This window comes from Chionomys nivalis, chromosome 4, assembly GCF_950005125.1.
Source record: "Chionomys nivalis chromosome 4, mChiNiv1.1, whole genome shotgun sequence".
NCBI lineage: Eukaryota > Metazoa > Chordata > Mammalia > Rodentia > Cricetidae > Chionomys > Chionomys nivalis.
Genome location: NC_080089.1, coordinates 65,162,364 through 65,185,325, shown reverse-complemented (window position 1 = coordinate 65,185,325; position 22,962 = coordinate 65,162,364). Strand labels below are relative to the sequence as shown.

The following is a 22,962-nucleotide window of genomic DNA, read 5'->3' as shown; positions in this document are numbered from 1 at the left end:
ACCCACTCTTGGTGGGCGGAGCCAGGACGCTCCAGGGGTGCGCCAAGTGTGGGTGCGGAGGTAGGTTGTGAACTAACTAGCCAAGTGAGTCGGCTTCTAGAATAAAACCTAGTAAAGATAGGAATTGCAATATTTCTTCAAAAGTTATCACAGAGTTAAATCCATGGTGATTAAACCCTGAAAATTAAAATTAAGTGGACTTTTCGATGCAAATCAAAGCTAAAGTTTAATATCCTAAGGGTGAATTCTGCCATGTTTTAACTAACTTTCTGAGGTGGGAGAAAGGAAAATGCAACTTAGGTTTTTACAGTGTTTTTTAAAAATGTTTTCAGATCACACAAGACTAAAAAATTGGACAAATTGTCCATATGCATATGAAAATATAAAGATGGCTACATAGCTCAAAATCTGCCAGACATAAAAAGGCTACAGTTCCAACCCACATGAGAATAATGCTACAATAAAGAGATCATAAATATTTTCTAGCCCTATGCTTCAAAAAGTACAATATTCCTAAGAATTTGTTTGTTCCGAATGTTATGCATGTAACAAGACCATTCGTGCTTGCTGCAGAATGTCTTTTGAAGGACAACCTTCAGAGTGTAAGTACAAAGCTACTTCTCTCCAGTGAATTAGGCTTGAATAGCAACAAAATCGATTTAGGACCTTAACCAAATTAACAATCCATTGTGTTATACAACCTACAGATTTCAAAGCCCCGCCTAGTGCACTTTTTAATCTCAGCCCTGAGGAGGCAGAGACAGGTGGATAGTGAGGAGGAAAGGAAGGGAAGAGAGGGAAAAGAAAGGAAAGAGAAGGGAGGGGAGGGGAGGGGAGGGGAGGAGAAAAAGAACAGAAACGAAGAAAGAAAGACCACAAAAAGTAGAGGAGAGATGGCTCAGCCATTAAGAGGTTGCTCTTCCAGAGGTTCCCAAATTCACAGATTCAATTCCCAGCACCCACAAGGCTACTCACAAATGTCTATAACTCCAATTCCAGGGCGATCTGATACCCTCACACAAAAATACATGCAGACGAAATGCTAATGCACATAAAATAAAAATAAATCATTAATAAAAGGAAAAAACGAAAATAATGAAAGGTTTAGGTAGTTATCATATTTACATCATAATATTAGCAATAGTAGTTTATCTTAAACCTGGAGTGTTAGATTACAGTCAAATTCCCACCAGAAAAATCAAAAAGCATTCCTTTATTGTCATTTAGCCTCACGAAAATGCACATTGGTTCTTTTTTTTTTTTTTTTTTTTTTTTTTGTTTTTCGAGACAGGGTTTCTCTGTGACTTTGGAGCCTGTCCTGGAACTAGCTTTGTAGACCAGGCTGGTCTCGAACTCACAGAGATCCGTCTGCCTCTGCCTCCCGAGTGCTGGGATTAAAGGCGTGCGCCACCATCGCCCGGCCTGCACATTGGTTCTTAAGTGGCACTGTTTCCTTTTCAGTTAAAGGCCTTCTACTCAGGTCTGAATTGCATAGTTGAACTCACATTCCAGAGTTCTAACAGAGAAAGAGGACCAAGAAGATGTGTATTTTCTCTTGCATTTCAACCAAATGACTAGAAAGAATGTCAAATATACCTCTTCATACGAGAACAATATGCATATTGTTGTAGTTGTTATTGTTTTTTTGTTTGTTCTTTTAATACCAATGATATCGGTGAGGGATGCACGTTAGAGAAAAACACACACACACACAAAAGAATAAACTTTCCAAATGTTTTTCATTAAAATGGCTACTTTGGGAGCTGGGAATGTGACTCAGTTGGTACAGCACTTGCCTAATATGCATAAAACCCTTAGTTTGCTCCCTAGCACCATGCAAAGATAGGCATGATGGAGCATGAGTGTAATCCTAGCATTTGGGAAGTAGAGGCAGGTGGATATCTGACTTTGCAGCCAGCTAGAACTACACAGAGAAACCCTGTTCAAAAAAAAAGAAAAAGGAAGAAAGAAAAGAAAAAGTTCAAGGGTGGATTCAAGGCCAGGGGAGGAGGAGGAAGATGATGATTGGGCCTGAGGCAGAAGGAGGAGGATCTCTGTGAGTTGAGGCCAACCTGGGTCTACATGGAGTTCCAGGACAAAGCAAAATAAACAGATTGCTTTGGAAAAGTACTTTTTTTACAATTAAATAAAACAGAATTGTGTGATTTAAACATGAAAATGGGCAAAACCTGAGGCCTAACACATTAAGAAAAATTGTAGTAGGGCTGATGAAATGGCTCAGCAGGTGAGCACTCCTGCCACCAAACTAGACAACTTGAGTTCCATTCCCAGGCGCCACAGGATAGAAAGAAAGAACTGACTCCTGAAAGTCGTCCTCTGATTCTACATGGATTTCTTAGCACCCACCCAATCACAAAATAAATGTCTTAAGGAAAAAGTTACATTTTAAAGAAAAATGGAACAGAAAAGTTGTAGTATGTATGCATTAATGGAATTTCTGTCTAAACTTATACCTTGCTACTGAAGATGTGATTCAAGGCCTCACATATGTTAAGTAGAGTCTTTATCACTGAGCAACTAAGCTATGGGAATGAATAAATATAGAAAAAGGTAGATGATTTGAATATACTAGAATAATGAATGCATCAGATTTTTTTTTTTTTTGGTTTTTTTTTTTTGAGACAGGGTTTCTCTGTGGTTTTGGAGCCTGTCCTGGAACTAGCTCTTGTAGATCAGGCTAGTCTCGAACTCACAGAGATCCACCTGCCTCTGCCTCCCAAGTGCTGGGATTAAAGGCGTGCGCCACCACCGCCCGGCTTGCATCAGATTTTTATGAAAAGATTAAATTTATTCTCACCATTAATGACATTGACTGTATTTTGCTTTTTTAGAAAAACTGGTGAGTCAGCAAAATGGTTTAGAAGGTAAAGGTTCTTGCTGTCAAGCCTGACCACCTGAGTTCAATTCTTAGGACCCATATGGTAGAAAGGAAGAGCTCACTCCCACAAGTTGACCTCCAACTGTCACTTGTACAGTGTGCATTTGTGGTAGCCCACAGCATATACAAACATGGACAAACACACTAATACAAAATATGATAATATTTTAAAGATTTATTTTATGTATATTGATGTTTTATTTACATGTACATCTGCAGACCAGAAAAAGGCATCAGATCCCATAGATCCTGTGGCGTAGAAATTGTGAGCTGCCTTATGTGTTCTGGGAATTTAACTCAGGACCTATAAAAGAGTAGCCAGTGCTCTTAACTGCTGAGCCATCTCTCCAGCCCCAATATGATAACTTTTTTTTGTTGTTGTTGTTTTTTGTTTTTTGAGACAGGGTTTCTCTGTGGTTTTGGAGCCTGTCCTGGAACAAAGGCGTGCGCCACCACCACCCGGGCCAATATGACAACTTTTTTTTTTTTTTTTTTTGATTTTTCGAGACAGGGTTTCTCTGTGGTTTTGGAGCCTGTCCTGGAACTAGCTCTTGTAGACCAGGCTGGTCTCGAACTCACAGAGATCCGCCTGCCTCTGCCTCCCAAGTGCTGGGATTAAAGGCGTGCGCCACCACCGCCCGGTTAATATGACAACTTTTTAAGACAGGGTCTCACTAGTAACCGTGGCTAGCCTGGAACTTACTACACAGACCAGGCTGGCCTTGAACTCACAAAGGTCCACCTATCTTTGCCTCCTACAGTGCTGGGGTTAAAAGCATGTACCACCATGCCCAGCTAATGTAATTTATTTTTGTGTATGAGTAAGTGCTTGCATGTGTGTGCACCACATGGAAGCCTGGTGCCTGTGGAGGCCAGAACTGGGTTTAGGAGTCCCTGGAACAGGACTTCCCGTTGATGGTTGTTAGCCTTCAAGTGGTGCAGCAGAGCAGTCTCAATTACAGATGGCACTAAAAAATAAGCACCACCATCATCAGAACAGAACTACTACAGTGATTACAAATCACTTCCGAGGGGACCTGGAGAGATGGCTCAGAGGTTAAGAGCATTGCCTGCTCTTCCAAAGGTCCTGAGTTCAATTCCCAGCAACCACATGGTGGCTCACAACCATCTGTAATGAGATCTGGTGCCTTCTTCTGGCCAGCAGGCATATACACAGACAGAATATTGCATACATAATAAATAAATAAATATTAATAATAAAAAAATAATAAAATAATAAAAAAAAATCACTTCCGAGGGCTGGAGTTTTTGTTTTGTTTTTTCTGACTGAGGATTGAACCCCAAGATTTTCACATGCTCAGTAGGCAGGGTACCACTGAGCTTTATGCCCAGTCTTCCTCCACCCTACCTCTTTCTTTCTTTTTTTGGGGGGGGGGGTTCGAGTCAGGGTTTCTCTGTGGGTTTTTTTTTTTTTTTTTTTTTTGTTTTTCGAGACAGGGTTTCCCTGTGGTTTTTGGAGCCTGTCCTGGAACTACCTCTTGTAGACCAGGCTGGTCTCGAACTCACAGAGATCCGCCTGCCTCTGCCTCCCAAGTGCTGGGATTAAAGGCGTGCGCCACCACCGCCCGGCCTCTCTGTGGTTTTGGAGCCTGTCCTGGAACTAGCTCTTGTAGACCAGGCTGGTCTCGAACTCACAGAGATCCGCCTGCCTCTGCCTCCCTACCCTACCTCTTTCTTATTCTGAGACAGGACCTCGCTAAGTTACAAAGACTGGCTTTGAGTTCATGTCGTACTACAGGCAGGCTTTGGATTTGTTAGCCTCCTGACTAGAGTTGTTTCAAATGTTCTACAACTGGACCAGACTAAAATTTAAAAGTCGTACCCATCCTTTGGGGTCTCACTTTCTTTTATTCCTACTGCAGCTCTTCTGGAGGTGTGTATATTGTCTTAGTACAAGTAACAATATCCTTTCTGGAGTTACATCTCTAAGTCGAAGAAACACTCAAACGCGAAAGCCCAACACACGTGTTAAGACCATCCGGAAGCTGAGAGAAGCCAGAGGCGGTGCAAGTGGGCGGGATCAGCCTCAAAGGCGGCGCGACCAAGCGGGGCGGGGCAAGCTTGCGGAACCCTAGTCATCGAGGTCTCCGTTGCGAAGGGGACTAGTCCGGCGCAGGACGAGACGCTTTTGCAGCCCAGCTGGTTCCGGTTGGGGAAGATGGCGGTGGCTGGGGTGGTGTCCCGGGAGCCGCTGGTACAGTGGTGCACCCAGCAGTTGCGGAAAACTTTCGCCCTGGATGTCAGCGAGGAGATCATACAGTAAGATGGGCTCCAGAGCGGAGGCGGGAAGCTGCTTTGTGAAACGACCCGGTAGGGCGAAAGCCGGGAGGACTAAAAAGTTGATAAGAAATATGATAAGCGGGACTGACGACGGACTTTCGTGTTTGAATTTTGGCCTCCACTTTTTCATTTTAGCCCCTAGATAAGTATGTCAGACTCCATGCGCTTCTCTAGGAAAGTGGCAACATCGTAATAATTAGACCTGTAAGATTGTCCCGGGAACCGGTAGGCTTACAGTTTGTGAGAGAATGAACAAGTCAAGGCTGATTTTCTAGAAATTCCTTACTCTGAACGCTGTAGTTTGTATCAAGCAGGTCCTAGAATTTACATGGGGATGACATGTTACAGTATAAATAGTTCCTGACTGCAGAGTCACAGCTTCGGTTTTCTGTTGCCACTTAATCAGTTTTGGGACCTTAAGCAAATTAATTTACCCCTTTGTGACCCCTCCCGCCTTTATTTAGAAACTGAATAATGACGAGAGCTTGCCTTTAGTGTTTTATAATTCTTAACGAAACATATGACGATTATTTATTATTTGCTTGAAATGACTAACTTAATTTCTTGCACTGTTACTATATACCAGTCTCTGGGACAGCCGAAATGATATAGACAAATTGGGTTTGCTGACTCGGAGAGTTCTGCTCTGTGAGGAAGTTGAGGGTCTTCTGGGAGCACAGAACAAAATTTTCAATACTGAATAAACTATTCAATAAAGAATTATTATTCAAGACTCTTAAGATTGCCGGGTGGTGGTGGCGCACGCCTTTAATCCCAACACTCGGGAGGCAGAGGCAGGCGGATCTCTGTGAGTTCGAGACCAGCCTGGTCTACAAGAGCTAGTTCCAGGACAGGCTCCAAAGCCACAGAGAAACCCTGTCTCGAAAAAAATAAAAAAATAAAAAAAAATAAAAAAAAAAAATAAAAAAAAAAGACTCTTAAGATGTACTGGAAAAGATGCCTCTCATCTGACAACTAAATCAGTACAAGCTGAGGTTCTAAGTATTCATGTGGAGGGGAAGATTACACAATGAAACTGGAACAAAGTAAAAACCAAGGCTTTTCCTTAATTTGATTCTTCGTTGCTGAAAATAAAATTGCTATTCTAGAATTATAAGAAATACAGTCAGGTTCTGAGTTTGAGAGATTAAAAAAAAAACAAGAGTTAATATAGCCTGGCTTTTGGTGGGGGGTGGGTTTCGAGACAGGGTTTCTCTGTAGCTTTGGAGCCTGTCCTAGAATTAGCTCTTGTAGACCAGACTGGTCTCAAACTCACAGAGATCCGCCTGTCTCTGCCTCCCGAGTGCTGGAATTAAAGGTGTGTGCCACACATTATAGCCTGTCTGTTTTAAAAATGAACTATAAGTATGCTTAATACTTGCTTACATTTAAAAAAAGATTATAAGTGGTACAAGAAGTGTACTGATCATAAGCACCCAAGCTAAGCATGCTATAATGTTATTTGAAGTACTTATTAAATGTTCACTAGTTGGCAACAAGCTATTATGTCAGGATGAAAGCAGTTGCTGTGTTTTGTTTGACATTTAATTGAGAATAACACAGATATAATATTGTAAGAATGCTAATAATTTTATATAAGTGACCTAAATATTAAAAAAAAATTTTTTTTTCAAGACAGGATTTCTCTATGTAGCCGTGGCTGCCCTGGGACTCACTTTGTAGACCAGGCTGGCCTCAAAATCACAAGATCCACCTGCTTCTGTCTCCTAAATTCTGGGATTAAAGGCATGCACCATCACTTCCCAGAATAACTTTCTAGCTTTTGTAAAAGTTATCTATCTTTAGTTTTTGTGCCTTGGTGTGTTGCCATGGATGTCGGGTCCTGTGAAACTGAAATCACAGACAATTGTGAGCTCACGAGGGGGTGGCAGAAGTTGGGTGGCGCTAGTAGAGTGGTCAGTGCTCTTTGACCCCCACTGAGCCTCGCCTCTGACCCCTCCTTTCTGGTTTTTTTTAATGTAATTTTTGTTTGTTTGTTCTTTTAAGACATGGTTTCTCTGTGTATCCCTGGCTGTTCTGGAATTCACTCTGTAGACCATACTGGCTTTGAACTCACAGAAATCCACCTGCCTCTGCCTCCCAGATTCTGGGATTAAAGTATACATTAGGCATTGTGTATTTAAATTTTTTAATTTTTTAAGCTTTTATTTTTATTTTTTATGTGTATGATTGTTTACCTGCATATATGTCTGTGTATTGTGTGTGTAGTGCTCTCATAGACCATACGAGAACATCAGGTCACCTGGGACTGGAATTACAGCTGTGAGCTTTATGTGCATGCTGAGAGAATTGAACCCAGATACTTTGGAAGAGCTTCCAGTGCTCTTACCCATAGATCCATCTTTCCAGCTCCTCTAATTTTTATTATTGGTTAAATCTGATGACTGCAATGTAGCTCCATAGTAAAGAACTTACCTGATATGTGCAAGGCCCCAGGTTCCATCCCCAGTGCAACAATGAAAGCAAAAACTAGCCAAACAAAATTATTTAAATTAATTTTGTCTATTTATAGATTATAACTGAACTTCTACCATCACACTGCAAGAATCTAACAAGTATATCCACCCTGTTAAAAGATTTAAAATTACATTATTATGCATTATGTACACACATTTGAGGACACATGTGAGATCAGAGGACGACTTGTGGGAGTCGGCTCTCTTTTTCTCCCGCCTAGATTCACCAAACTCAGGTCATTAAGCTTGGTGACATGCTTGCTGAGATGTCTCATCATCACATATCTGACCTTCTGAGAGACTGTCACCTACAAAATTCACCATTAGAATTGTGTGATAGTGTTACCAAAGTGGGGGAGCAAAAGTTTTCTGCTAAGCTACATTCGTAGCTGTCCTGGAGTACAGGGAACCCATAGGCTGCAGGTTCAACTCATGTTTCTCGTGCATGTGCTATCAGTGATGGGACAATTCCTTCTCTTTTTAAAGATGGATTTATTTCATGTGTGTGAGCACTTTGCCTATTTTTTTTTTGGGGGGGGAGGGGTTTGAGACAGGGTTTCTCTGTAGCTTTGGAGCCTGTCTTGTAACTAGCTCTTGTAGACCAGGCTGGCCTCAAATTCACAAAGATCCACCTGCCTCTGCCTCGAGTGCTGGGATTAAAGGTGTGCGCCACCACTGCCCGGCTTGCACTTTGCCTATGAAGGTATGAGAACCATGTTTGTTTCTGATGCCCTTCAGGGTTAGAAGGTGTAGGATCATCTGGAACTGGAGTTACAGGTGGTTGTGAACCACCATATGGGTGCTGGGAACTGAACTCATGTTCTCTGTGAGAGCAGCAAGTGCTCTTAAGTGCTGAGCCATTCCTCTAGCCACACAAATTTCTCAAAATACTGAGAAATAGTAAATGTGTAAATACATATGAAAGTTAGATTATGACCTATTTGAAAGTCTGAGTCTTTGTCCTTGTCAGCATTATATCCTTAGCACCTAGCATAGTACTTGGCCCAAAGTAAACACTTTTAATAAATTAATGAATGCCTTTGTTTGTTTGTGTTTTTGAATAGTGCTGGAATTGAACCTAAAATCTCATGTGTGCTAGGCATATTCTGTATGACAAAGCTACCCTCTTCCCTGATGATGTTTAATACTTTCATCCCTGTTATGATTTCTGAAAGTCATACAGTAAGCTATTTATATCTTTACCTCCTGAGGTATGTTTTGTCAATTGAGAGCGCTGAAGAGCTACGAGAATATGTGACAGATCTTCTCCAGGGAAATGAGGGGAAAAAGGGTCAATTCATAGAAGACCTTATAACTAAATGGCAAAAGAATGATCCAGAGTTGATTCCTGATTCTTTTCAGCAGTGCTTGAAAAAAGATGGTAAGTTAATGTGGTTGAGTGAGAACAGAAGTATTGATAAGTGCTTGGCTTTAGAGCTCTTTCTGTGTTTTCTGCCATGAGGTATTATTACTTGTCATAACTAATGTAAACAGAATCACACGTGTGCATATTTTTAGCTTAGATCTTGTCAGTTAGTAATGACTGTTGCTCTAACCTGTTGGCTCTTCTGTCTGCCCCTGCATCTCCAGTACTGGGATTATAGGCATGTTCCACCATACTGGGTACCAGCCACTGTTTTTAAATTTACAAAAACAAACAAACAAACAAATCACAAAAGAATCTGTTTCCAGGCACAGTTGTGGCTTTAGAATTTCAAAAAGTTACAAATCAATTAAAGAAATATCTTTCAAGGGCTCAGTCCTCACTCAGTTAGTAAGGCACTTGCCTAACATGTGTGAGAGCCTGTGTTCAATCCCCAACACTATAAAAAATTGAAGATTTTTTTCTTTTTAAAATTATTTACTTATTTTGTTGTCAGGGTTTCTGTCCTGCCTAGTCCTTGTTCTGCCCGGTTCCCGCAGTTGTTAAGTCCCAAAGAAATCACACAAAGGTCTACATTAATCATAAACTGATTGGCCCATTAGCTCAGGCTTCTTATTAACTCTTATAACTTATATTAGCCCATTATTCTTATCTGTGTTAGCCACATGGCTCAGTACCTTTTTCAGCAGCACAGTTACATCTTGCTTCTTCTCTGTCTGGACAAGACTGCAGAGGGAGCTTCCCTCTTCTCAGAATTCTTCTGTTCTTCTTGGCCCGCCTCTACTTCCTGTCTGATTGTCCTGCCTATACTTCCTGCCTGGCTACTGGCCAATCAGTTTTTATTTAAAACATAATTGACAGAATACAGACAATTGTCCACACCATTATTTTATGTGTATGAGTGTATGTCTGTGCCACATGCTTCCCTGGTGCCCTTGCAGGCCAGAAGATGGAACTGGATTCCCTGAAACTAGGGTTTCAGATGGTATGAACTGCCATGTATTTTACTTGGAATTAAGCCATGCCTAGCCAGTAATTTTAACTGCTGTGCCATCTTTCCAGCCCTGTTTTTGTTTAGTTTTCCTTGTTTTTTCTTTTCCCAAAACAGTGTTTCTTTGTTTAGTCCTGGCTGTTCTGGAACTAACTTTGTAAACTAGACTGACCTCAGACTTAGAGGTCTGCCTTCCTCTTCATGTTGGGATTAAAGTCATGCACTACCATGCCTGACTCTAGGCCTATTTTTTCTTTTTTCTTTATTGTTATGACAGTCATTTATTTATTCATTTATTTATTTATTCATTTATTTATTTATTTATTTATTTATTATGTATACAATATTCTGTCTGTATGTCTGAAGGCCAGAAGAGGGCGCCAGACCTCTTTACAGATGGTTGTGAGCCACCATGTAGTTGCTAGGAATTGAACTCAGGACCTTTGGAAGAGCCGGCACTGCTCTTAACCACTGAGCCATCTCTCTAGCACCTCTAGCCCTATTTTTATAAATATTTTTAATGATGTGTATACCTGAGTGAACGTATTGACTGATTATGAATAATTTTTAGAGGTTTCCATTTATATAGCACAAAAGATGAACACCAAGCTAAATAATATGTCATTATTACACAGTGTAAAATGTTACATTATGAACTTCTACTCAGCATTATTTGACTTCTCCTTTTCCTTTTTCTTCCTCCAGTACTGGGGATCCAACCCAGGACTGTTTGCATGCTAGGCAAGAACTCTCCACCACTAACCCTGTTCAGAACTATTTGTCATTGACCACAGTCATGAACGTGATTTAATTTTGAGTCGAGAGTAGTTCTGCCTGACATTGTATCTTGATTGTAAATATTAAGAATTACCTTCAGATTTTACCTGTAGAAGCTAAATAATAAACCTTGCCATTCTCTTTTTTTATTTGTTTGTATTTTATCCTTTAAAGAAATTTTAGATGGACAGAGATCTGTGGACCAGTTAAAGCGGAGTAGGAGGAAAGGAAGAAACAAACAGGAAGTTCCTGCATTTCCTGAACCTGACTTGACTATAGAGGTCAAAACACCTTTAGATTTGGCCAAGGTAAGCTTTTCCTGACTGTGTGAAGAAGAAATGACTAATATGTTTCAGAGACAACATGCAGAAGCTGACATACCAAGGCATATTCTAACAAGTGGGTGGACTGTAGGGACTGAAGCGGACAGTGCTGACATACTTCTGTCCCTGTGGTGTGGAGACCTTTTTTCTTTTACCATAAGGCAGCATGTAGGGTTGACCACTAACTTGCTGTTAGCCTTAAACTCCTGATTTTCACATTTCTGCCTTCCAAGTTCTAGATTACAAGCGTGTGCTGCCACTCGCTTACCACAAATTACAAGATTTATTTTATTTCATATTAGTGATCAAACTTAGGACTTTGTGCATGCATATTAGACATGCACTCTGCTGCTACGTACATTCCTAGCTTGAATGAATAATAATCAATAAAGCGCCCTACTTTCAACTTCAACATTTGAGAGGGCAGTAAAAGCTAAATGATTATATAGTTCTTGCTTTTACTGAAACTGCCAGGCCTACATACCTAACAGGGTAAATACCATGATCACAAAGGTGGTTTTCCCAGGGCGAGGCTTGTGCATTGCACTCTGAATGACACCTGCAATTTCCACAAATGTGGGAAATTCAACTACATCATTTGTGGTAGTGGGGGATTGTGTTTGAACTCATTCCTGCATCAAAACAAATAAAAAAAATAAAAAAAAAAAAACCCACAAAAACAAAACCCCAAATCAACCAAACAAACAAGAAACAAAAGCAAAACAAAAAAAAACCTGCTAGGCATCTGAGAGACCAGGGCAGGAAAATTGAGAGTTCCAGGCCAATCTAGGCTAGCCTAGAATACATAGTGAGACTTTATCAGAAAAATCAGGGAAAGATACATAAATAGTATTCCTGTTTTGAAAGTTTTCTCTTAGCCAGGCAGAGGTGGCACATGCCTTTAATCCCAGTACTCGGGAGGTAGAGGCAAGTAGATCTCTGTGAGTTTGAGCCTAGCCTGGCCTACAAGAGCTAGTTCCAGGAAAGGCTCCAAAGCAACACAGAGAAACCTTGTATCGAAAACAAACAAATGAAAAAATTATTATCATTATTTAGTCCTCAAAACTCACTAATAACCAGGCTGGCCTAGAATTCTCTGTGTATCCCAAGCTGTCTTCGAACTCAAAATTCTCCTCCAAGTTCTCAGGTTATAGACACTGTACCTGAATAACTGAAACATTTATAGTCAGCACAACTCAACAAGCTAAACTTTCCAAAAGAAGAAATTAATTAAGAAGGAATAAAAAGAGTCTGAGTATGATACCATACCAAAAAAGAAAAATGGGTGAGAGGTGGACATGGTGACCTCAAACTGTAATCCCAGTGCTCAGGTAATCTGAAGAAGTCCCTCACATTCAAGGCCAGCCTAGATTTCAGAATGAAATTTTTTCAGAAAAAACTAAAAAGTAAAACTAAAGCAAAAACAAGGAGAATGGAATTTACAAAAATTATCGCAAGTGGGCTGGAGAGATGGCTCAGTGGTTAAGAGCATTGCCTGCTCTTCCAAAGGTCCTGAGTTCAATTCCCGCAACCACATGGTGGCTCACAACCATCTGTAATGAGGTCTGGTGCCCTCTTCTGGCCTGCAGGCATACACACAGACAGAATATTGTATACATAATAAATAAATAAATATTAAAAAAATTATTGCAAGTGAACAAAGAACATCTAACCAATAAGTATATAAAGGTATTTGATCTCATTAGAAACTAAGGTGGCCAATTCTTCATACTCTTAGTTGCCTTGAGACTTTTTCAATTTTATCACCTAGAGTCTCTCATTGTGCCTCTGCCCCAAGGCATGAACAAACCAAGATATCTATACTAATCAGATAAATACACATTAAATTACTGAGATATTGCCTATCAGATTGTCAATGATTAAAAATAAAATTAGTGTTTGGCAGCATGCATCAAGAACTGTAGAAATGTCTATGTATTCTTTACTTTGAATCCCATTCCCCACAGACTTGTATATGCTAACTATTTTAACCACTGAGTGACCCCTAAGTGCTGTGTTGCATTATTTTAGTGGCTAAAGATGTTCTATACTTTTTCTTGTTTCTATTGATAATTTGAATATCTGCTGCTGTGAAATTCCTATTTTTATATTATGACCATCTTTTTTTTATCATGGTATTGTTTTCTTATATCTGTTTTTCCTCCTAGTAATAGGGATTGAATGTAGAGCCACATGCTTGCTAACCACATGCTATGCCACCAGTAACACTGTCTCTTTCTTATTAATTTCTAAATTACTGATTTTTCTCATTTTATTGATTGCCTATGCTTTGAGATAGATGAATGTTATCTATTTTTGGAGATTTTTTTTAAAAAAACTCTCTATTCTTTGCGTGTGTGTGTGTGTGTGTGTGTGTGTGTGTACATGCATGTGCTCATGCGCCTGTGCATACAATTTGTGAGTATCTGTTCTCTTTTATAATGTGGTCCTGGGTTTCAAACCTTAGGTCATTTAGGCTTGGCAAGCATTTTTACCTGCTAAACCATCTAACTAGTCCCCAAAGGCATTTTTTAGCTATGGCTTAATTTATCAAGGGTTGGGAGTATAACAGAGCACATATCTAGTGTACAAAAGGCATGGGTTCAGTAGCCTGCACCACAAGAAAAGAAAAAAAGGTTGTAGCTCACTTGGTTGGTAGCGTGCTTCCCTGGCATGTATGAAGCCCAGAGTTTCAGCCCCTGTATTGCTTGTAAATTGAGTCTAGTTATATACATGTGCTATCTCAGCACTCAGGAGGTACAGCTAGGAGGATCAATGTCATCTTTTAGTTTGAACATAATAGTTCAAGCCAAATGTTACTCAAAACAAAAAGAACCCAACTCACTACATTTGAATGATAAAACATCTATAAGTACAATATTAAATATCTCAAGGGACAGCAATATGACTCAGTAGGTAAAAGTGCTTGCCACCAAAATTGATGACCTGAGTTCAGTCCTCTGAAGCCACATGGTGGAAGGAGAAAACTAATACCTGAAAGTTGTTCCCTGACCTCCACATGTATACTGTGGGATGTACAGACGCTTACATGTTTTTTTTTTAATTTACTTATTTATTTACTTATTATGTATACAATATTCTGTCTGTGTGTATGCCTGCAGGCCAGAAGAGAGCACCAGACCTCATTACAGATGGTTGTGAGCCACCATGTAGTTGCTGGGAATTGAACTCAGGACCTTTGGAAGAGCAGGCAATACTCTTAACCACTGAGCCATCTCTCCAGCCCCCGCTTACATGTTTTTACACATGTAAAAATTCCTTTTGAAAACACATCAAGCTGCTGCCTTAATTGCTACATTATCTTGCTCTAAGTATATTAGGTGATTGAGAGCTACTAATTGTTGTGATATTTTGTTTGTGTTTAACAAATAAAGCTTGCCTGAAGATCGGAGTGTAGAACTAAGCTACTAGAGGCCAGGGAGTTGTGGCTCACACCTTAAGTTTCAGTCCTTGTGAGTCCCACGCCTTTAACCCCAGCACTAAGTGTATGGAGATGGGCAGGGATATGACTGGGCAGACCCAGGAATGTAAGGCAGGAGGAGACAAGAACTCAGTGCAGTTTTAAGTTGCATTCTGAAGATACAGTCAAAGGATGCAGTCTGAGGAAGCAGTCTGAGGACAGGATCGCCCCTTTGGTCTGAGCATCGGTAGAGATAAAAAGTCTCACTACTGGCTGGCCGCTCTGTTTCTCTGATCTCTCAGCTTTCACCCCCTAATATCTGACTTCAGGTTTTTATTAAGAACAATTAGAATTCGTGCTACACCTAACAAATAAAACAATTGTTAGAAAAGCAATTACCTTGCTTTTATCAGGCCCCTAATTATAAGTAATCTGTATTCTGTTTCTTTGGTGGTTCTTGGATAAGGTGCAAGTTGTTACTGAACAGAACTCAGACTTTCCTCCCAGAGTATTTTTGTTGTCATTGATGAGTGTTCCTGTGATGTCTTTATACAATTAGGCTCAAGAAAGCAATAACTCGGTAAAGAAGAAGACAAAATTTGTCAATTTATACACAAGAGAGGGACAGGACAAACTTGCAGTCCTGCTTCCTGGTCGTCATCCATGTGATTGCCTAGGACAGAAGCACAAACTCATCAATAACTGTCTGGTCTGTGGGCGGATCGTCTGCGAGCAAGAGGGTTCTGGCCCCTGCTTATTCTGTGGCTCTTTGGTAAAGTCCTTCTGTTTTGTTTTTGCTATGTGTCCTGGTTGTTGTTGATGATGATGATGATGATGATTTTTGTCAACTTGAGTTATCTGAGAAGAGGGAACATCAGTTGAGAAAACGTTTTCATAAGATTGGCCTGTAGGGGGCTGGAGAGATGGCTCAGAGGTTAGGAGCATTGCCTGCTCTTACAAAGGTCCTGAGTTCAATTCCCAGCAAACACATGGTGGCTCACAGCCATCTGTAATGGGATCTGGTGCCCTCTTCTGGCCTGCAGGCATACACACAGAATATTGTATACATAAAAAAAAAAAAAAGAAGAAGATTGGCCTGTAGGTAATCTTGTGGAGTATTTTCTTAATTAGTGAGTACTGTGGGAAGGCCCTGCAACTGTGAATGGTGTCCCTTCTGGGAAGGTGGTCCTGGACTATGTAAGAAAACAGACTAATGTGTGATGATGTTTGCCTGTAAGCCCAGCACTTGGCAGGCAGAAGCAAGAGAATATCTGTGAGTTTGAAGCCAGCCTGGTTTATAGTGAGTTCCAGGCCAACTAGAGATACAGAATGAGACCTTGTCTTTTTCTTTTTTTTCTGGTTTTTCGAGACAGGGTTGAGACCTTGTCTTTAAAAGAAAGAAAGGGAGAAAAGAAAGGGAGGAAGACAGGCAATAAGCAACATTCCTACCTTACCTCTATCAGTTCCTGTCTCAAGTTCATGCCTTGAGTTCCTGCCTTACTACCCTTAGTGATGAACTATTACCTAGAAGTACAAAATGAGATAAATCTTTTGGGAGCTAGAGATGGCTCAGTGGTTAATAGTACTGACTGCCCTTGCAGAGGACGTGGGTTCAATTTCCAGCAGCCCCATGGTGTCTCACAGCTGCCTATAACTCCAGTTCCAGCAAATCTGATGCCTACTTCTGACCTTTGTAAGACCGGGCATACATATGGTGAGCAGACATACATACAGGCAAAACATTCAAGCATTCATACAATAAAAAGAATTAAGATTACAAAAAAGTGAACCTTTTCCTCCTACCAAAATTGCTTTTGATCGTGGTGTTTTATCACAGCAATAGAAGCCCTAAGACACTATCCTTTGAGCTAATAATCACAGCCATTCAAATAATTTGTAATTTCTCTTAGGAGATTTCTTTCCTATAATATCTAATGAAATCCCAGCACTCTGGAGGCCGAGGCGGAAAAGTGAGTCACTATCTAATTAGGCTGCCTCAAGCTCCCTGTGTAGCCCAGACTCATTACTAACTGTCTTTGAACTCCCTATATAAACCAGAATAGCCTCAAGTTTGTGGCAGTATCCTTACCTCAAGTACTTAAGTACTGAGATTACAGATGTAGGCTATCATATTTGCCTTCTGATTCTTTCTTATTTTATGTGTATATATGTTTTGCCTGCATATATGTCTGTGTACCACATTTGTGCCTTAACCCCTCTGAGGCCATAAGAGGATATTGTATGCCCTGGAACTGAAGTTACAGACACGTGTGAGTTACCATGTGGGTGCTGAGAATTAAACCTAGGTCCTCTGGAAGAGTAGCCAATGCTCTTAACTGCTGAGCCATCTCTCTAGCTTCAAGCTTCTGTTTTTTTCTAATAAAAGTTATCTCCTTATAATTTCTATTGTCGATTTGGAGTTTATGGTTAGAACCAAAGGCTTTTGAAAAGTGCCATGCTATTTTTAGCATTCTCAACAGAAGTGAATATTTTTCCTTTAAAAGTATGTATATATATATCTATATGTGTATACATATATTATTCTAATATAAATATACATGATCATCTAGTTATTCAGGAAAAATATTACAGCAATGAACTTTTTGGGGGGGTTTGTTTTGTTTTGTTTGAGACAAGGTTTCACTGTGTAGTCCTGGCTGCCCTAGAACTCACTCTGTAGACCAGGCTAGCCTTGAACTCAGAGAACCACCTATTGAGACATGCCAAACAGGCAATATCATTCAACTACTCAATGATAACTCTTTTTTTACTTTATAGGTATGTACTAATGAAGAACAGGACATTTTACAGCGTGACTCAAACAAAAGCCAGAAACTACTAAAGAAACTCATGTCAGGTAAATCCCTGGTTTCTTTCTTGCTTTGTTTTTTCATTGTTTTGACAGGGCCTCCCATTGTACCCCTGGCTGGACTGGAAGTCACTTGTGCCAGGATTAAAGGTGTGCATCATAGCCCTGGCTGTCCTGGAACTCTCTCTGGACCAGACTGGCCTCAAACTTAGAGATCGACTTGCATCTGTGTTGAAGGGGAGCTGCGGGCTGCATTCCTGTCACCCAGCTCCCGATCGCCCGGCTAGCTCAGTCGGTAGAGCATGGGACTCTTAATCCCAGGGTCGTGGGTAAGTGCCCCACGTTGGGCGCCAGATGAAGGTGAAGGCGTAAATCACAGGCAATCCCACACCAGTTTGGAATTATGATTAATAGAATGGTTATTTATTTAAAGGGGAAAAAACTTACAGATCACCGTCCCAGACAACAGCCCTCTGCGCAATCAGGAAGGGAGACTAGTCGCCGGAAGCGGAGCAGGAAGTAAGAGAGGGTGAGGAGGGAAGTGGCCGCTTTTTTAAAGGGAGAGAGACCACGCCCCAATGGGCTGGTATCTCAGCGGCTATTGGCTGGAGGAGCGGAAGGACCTCCCGCAGCACATCTGCTTCCAAGTGGTGGGGTTAAAGGTGTGCACCACCACTGCCTGGCTCAATAATATTTTGGCGGGGGTGGGGTTGGGCGGGGGTCTGGTGATTGAACCAGGGCCTCACGCATGCTAAGCTATGTCTCCAGTCCCTCAACAAGCACTTTTTAAATGCTTACTATTAAAATCATTATTAAAGTAATGTTATATGTTGCTCATATACCTTTGAACAACAAAATAAACAATAATAATATTAGGTTATAACAAAGAAAAATTCATATCCATATTTATTCTGTAACAAATTAAACAATAAAGAAGAGACAACTCGACAGGTGGTAGTGGTGGCGCACACCTTTAATCCCAGCACTCGGGAGGCAGAGGCAGGTGGATCTCTGTGAGGTCGAGGACAGCCTGGTCTACATATCAAGTTCCAGGATAGCTAGGGCTACACAGAGAAACCTGTCTCAGGAGAAAAAAAGAACAACTCTTAGAGAAGAATACTGAATAATAAAATAGAAGAAAATGGACTGACAGAAAAATCACCATCAGAGCAAGAATGACAATTCAAACTGCTATAAGCAAGATGTTACAATTATGGAGTGGTAATTTAAGATAACAGACTTGCCAGGCAGTGCTGGCGCCTGTCTTTAATCCCAGCACTTAGGAGACAGAGGCAGGTGGATCTCATTGATTTTGAGGCCAGCCTGGGCTACAGAGCAAGTTCCAGGACAGCCAAGACTGTTACACAGAGAAACCCTGTCTCAAAAAACCAAAAAAAAAAAAAAAGTCTGCATTTGCCTCCTGAGTGCTGAGATTAAAGGCCTACACCACCACCGCCTTTTGCTTTCTTTTTTAAAATTATTTATTTATTTTATGTGCATTGCTGTTTTGATTGCATGTATGCCTGTATGAGAATGCCTGTTCCCCTGAGAGGCCGGAAGAGGAAATTGGATCCCCTGAAACTGAAATTACAGACAGCTGTGATCTGCCATGTGGATGCTGGGAACTGAACACAGGTCCTCTGTAAGAGCAATCAGTGCTCTTAACCACTGAGCAATCACTTTGGCCCCCAAAATGATGAAGCTATTTTTTTGTTGTTGTTGTTTATTTGGTGTTTTTTAAGACAGGGTTTCTCTGTGTAGCCCGGTTGTCCTGGAACTTGCTTTGTAGACCAGGCTAGCCTCGAACTCCCAGAGATAAGCCTGTCTCTGCTTCCTGGGTGCTGGGACTAAAGGCGTGCACCACCATGCCAGGCTCTCAGCCCCACTTTCTTAGTTTTAATCCTTATGAAGATGCTGACATCAAGGGGTGAACATATATAGGAATTGTACTCTTTTTTCCAAAAATATTAAGCCTTTTATATATATATATATTTTTTTTTTTTTTTAATTTTTTTTGCTTTTTCGAGACAGGGTTTCTCTGTGGTTTTGGAGCCTGTCCTGGAACTAGCTCTTGTAGACCAGGCTGGTCTCGAACTCACAGAGATCCACCTGCCTCTGCCTCCCGAGTGCTGGGATTTAAGGCGTGCTCCACCACCGCCCGGCAGCCTTTTATATTTTTGAGATGTTTTGAGAACATCTGACAAAAGTTATTAAGGACCTTTTTGTTAGGGTGCTACATACACGAAGTACTATATTTGGGAGGCGGAGGCAGGAGGATTGTTGGAGTTTGGGAGTTTAGAACTATCCTGGATAATACAACAAGACTAAAGCAAGACTATAAATATAAGTTGGGATGGTGAGATGACCCAGCCTGTAAAGGCACTCTGCTGAGAAAACAGACTCCCACATGTTGTCTCTGCCCTCCACATGTGCTTCATGGCATGTGTGTGTGCACACCCACACTGACAAATAGGATATAAAAAGAAAAAAGTTCAGCTAGGCATGGTGGTATAAATAATCTTATAATGACAGCATTCTGGAGTCTCTGGAAGGAGCATGGCATGTTTGAAACCAGCCTGGGATACATAGCTGAAAATAGGCTGTCCTGCTTTGTGTAGTGAGACTCTGTCTCAAAAATGTTTAAGGCTGGCAAGATGTTCAGAAGGTAAAGGTGCTCACTGTTAAGCCTGATGACCTGCAAGTTGTGTCTTCACTTCCACATGCATACTGTGACCTGTATACATATACATACCTGTAGCACTATTAATAAACACCCAGACAGCCAGGCGGTGGTGCACGCCTTTAATCCCAGCACTTGGGAGGCAGAGGCAGGTGGATCTCTGTGAGTTCAAGGCCAGCCTGGTCTACAAGAGCTAATTCCAGGACAGGCCCCAAAGCTACAGAAAAACCCGATCTTGAGAAAAAACAAAAAACCCAAATAAATAATAAACAAATAAAAACCCAGACACAGATGTTGTGGTTCAACCTGAAGGTCAGAAAAGTAAAACAGTCAACTATTGGTTCTTACTCTACCTCAGTCCAAAATGCCAATCCGGCCTCCAGGAATCTCAGAATGAGACTGTGCCTGAGAGCTGTCTCCTTCTGTTTTATATTCCTCTCTAGTGCTGGGATTAAAGGCCTGCACCACTACCTCATGGTTTCTATGACAAACTAGTGTGGCTACTAGGATTAAAGGTGTGTGTCACCACTGCCTGGTCTGTAAGGCTGACCAGGGTGGTTGTTTTACTTTCTGATCTTCAGGCAAGCTTTATTTATTAAAATACAGATGAAATATCACTACGCATACCGACACTACTTTTTTTTAAAATGTCATAAAATTAAGACTTTTTAAAAGGTTTTAAAAGGTGGTTTTTTTTTTTTTTTTGCCTTTTTGAGAGCCCTTTTTTTTTCTTTTGAGAGATAAGATCTCATGTATGTAGCCCTCTTAAACTTGCTGTGTAGCTGAGGAGAACTTTGAACCTTGGATCTTCTGTCTTTTCTAAGGTATTGGGATTATATGCATGTGCCATCCACCATGCCTGGCTAAAACTACTTATTTATTTTTGGTATTTCGAGACAGGGTTTTTCTTTTCTTTCTTTCTTTTTTTTATTAAGAATTTTAATTTATTTTTATTAAGTATACAGTATTCTTCCAGAAGAGGACACCATATCCCTATAGATAGTTATGAACCACCATGTGGTTGCTGGAAACTGAACTCAGGACCTCTGGAAGAACAGCAGTTCTCTTAACCTCTGAGCCATCTCTCCAGCCTTTCTTTCTTTCTTTCTTTCTTTCTTTCTTTCTTTCTTTCTTTCTTTCTTTCTTTCTTTCTTTCTTAGATTTTTAATTTATTTTTATTAAGTATACAGTATTCTGCCAGAAGGAGACAGGGTTTTTCTGTATAGCTTTGGAGCCTGTCCTGGAACTTGCTCTGTAAACCAGGTTGGCCTTGAACTCACAGGGATCTAGCTGCCTCTGCCTCACAAGTACTAGGATTAAAGGCATGCACCACTACCACCCATGTAGCTAAAGCCATTTTTAAGATGTAGAACAACATGCTTATTAATTTCTATCAAAATAATATTTAGCTTATACCTAGTTCATAGTTGTTTTCTTTTTATATAAAAATCTATGTTGCTATTATAAAGTAGCAATTATAAAAAGCAAGTGCTTTTCCAGTTTTTCAGTTAATTTTCTATAATTGGTTTCTGTGTCGTGCTTTTTAGCTTTCAGTGCTGACTGAATTTCTAGCCATTCTGCCTCATTAGCTGGGATTACAGATACGTATCACCATGCCCAGATTTTTATATTCTACAGACTTGTTTTGGTTGATCAAAAGACAATCTATTGGGCTGGAGAGATGGCTCAGTGGTGAAGAGCACCTGCTGCTAATGTCAAGGACTGGAGTTCAGACCCTAACTTTTACGTAACAAGCTGGGCTTCTTGTAGATTCCTTCTTCTGGCCTCCAGGCACGTGCACCTTCATGCACACATACACAAATCAATAATGTTTTTAAAATAGTCTATTGACTGTTTATTCCAATTTATCTCCTAGTTATTGGATATTTGAATCTTTTCCAACTTAGAAATAATAACATAAATGGACCTTTGTCAATAAATCTTTTGACTTTGTTGGGACACATTTTTTTTTTCCTTTCAGATTTTCAAGACAGGGTCTCTGTGTAGCCCTAGTTGTCCTGGAACTCACTCTGTAGACCAAGCTAGCCTTGAACTCAGAAATCCACCTGCCTCCCTAGTGTTGGGGTTAAAGGTGTGTGCCACCACCACTTAGGTAAATTTCTTTAAATTAAAAAAAAAAAGTTTTTTTCTTTTATTGTTGTTGTTGTTGTTTTGTTTTGAGATACTGTTAGTGTCAAATACCACTTGATGTTGTTTGGGCCTGACCTTAAATGTTTCCATTTTAATGAATGTTTCAGATCATCAGGCTGGAACCAAATCTGCAAATATTTTGTTCATTTGCTGCACAACAATACAACAACTTTATTCTATGGACTGATCCCATTTGCTATTTCAGGGGCAGAAAATTCTGGAAAGGTGGACATCTCTACCAAGGACCTTCTTCCTCATCAAGAGGCTCGGATTAAGTCTGGTCTGGAGAAGGCCATCAAGCATAAAGAGAAGCTGCTGGAGTTCGACAGAACTAGGTAGTGTGGGCTTAGACCAGCATTGCTAAGACAGAAGCTCAGCCGGAGAGTCTAGCTATTAAACATTGTATGGGGGCTGGGAGGCTGGCTCATAATTAAGGAGCACTTGCTGCTCTTGCAGAGACCCAGGTTCAGGTTCGAGCACTTGTGTGGCAGCTCTTAATCATTTGTAGCTCCAGTTCCTCTTCTGACCTCTACAGGCACCAGGCACTCACTCACATAGAGTACACACATATACATGCAGGCAGAACACTTATACATAAAATAATAAAATAAATCAAATATTGCTTTGACACTTGATACCTTCTTAGGGTGGAGTGTGAAAGGATTCATAACAAAGAAGAGCTGGATGTATTGGGGTTTTATTGTATCTTGGTTTGCTTTTGTTTTTATTTGGCAGGGTTTCACTATGTG

At 40.6% G+C, this 22,962-nt stretch overlaps 1 protein-coding gene and 1 non-coding gene across 4 annotated transcripts in view; both read left to right on the top strand.

Moving 5' to 3' along the window:
• Positions 1-5,059: 5,059 nt before the first annotated feature.
• Trip4 (thyroid hormone receptor interactor 4) overlaps positions 5,060-22,962 on the top strand; it is a 65,292-nt gene continuing 47,389 nt past the window's right edge. For 2 of the 3 annotated variants that reach the window (XM_057767521.1, XM_057767520.1), the window contains exons 1-6: positions 5,060-5,179; positions 8,889-9,058; positions 11,004-11,137; positions 15,133-15,345; positions 17,352-17,430; positions 22,419-22,548. In XM_057767521.1, the coding sequence (XP_057623504.1) occupies positions 5,079-5,179; positions 8,889-9,058; positions 11,004-11,137; positions 15,133-15,345; positions 17,352-17,430; positions 22,419-22,548 (827 nt within the window). In that variant the 5' untranslated portion in view covers positions 5,060-5,078. The remainder of the gene's footprint in view (positions 5,180-8,888; positions 9,059-11,003; positions 11,138-15,132; positions 15,346-17,351; positions 17,431-22,418; positions 22,549-22,962) is intronic. The other variant, XM_057767522.1, reaches the window with a different exon arrangement.
• LOC130874040 (U1 spliceosomal RNA) lies at positions 11,629-11,787 on the top strand. The gene has a single exon (XR_009057085.1). It is a non-coding gene; the product is annotated as a U1 spliceosomal RNA (small nuclear RNA).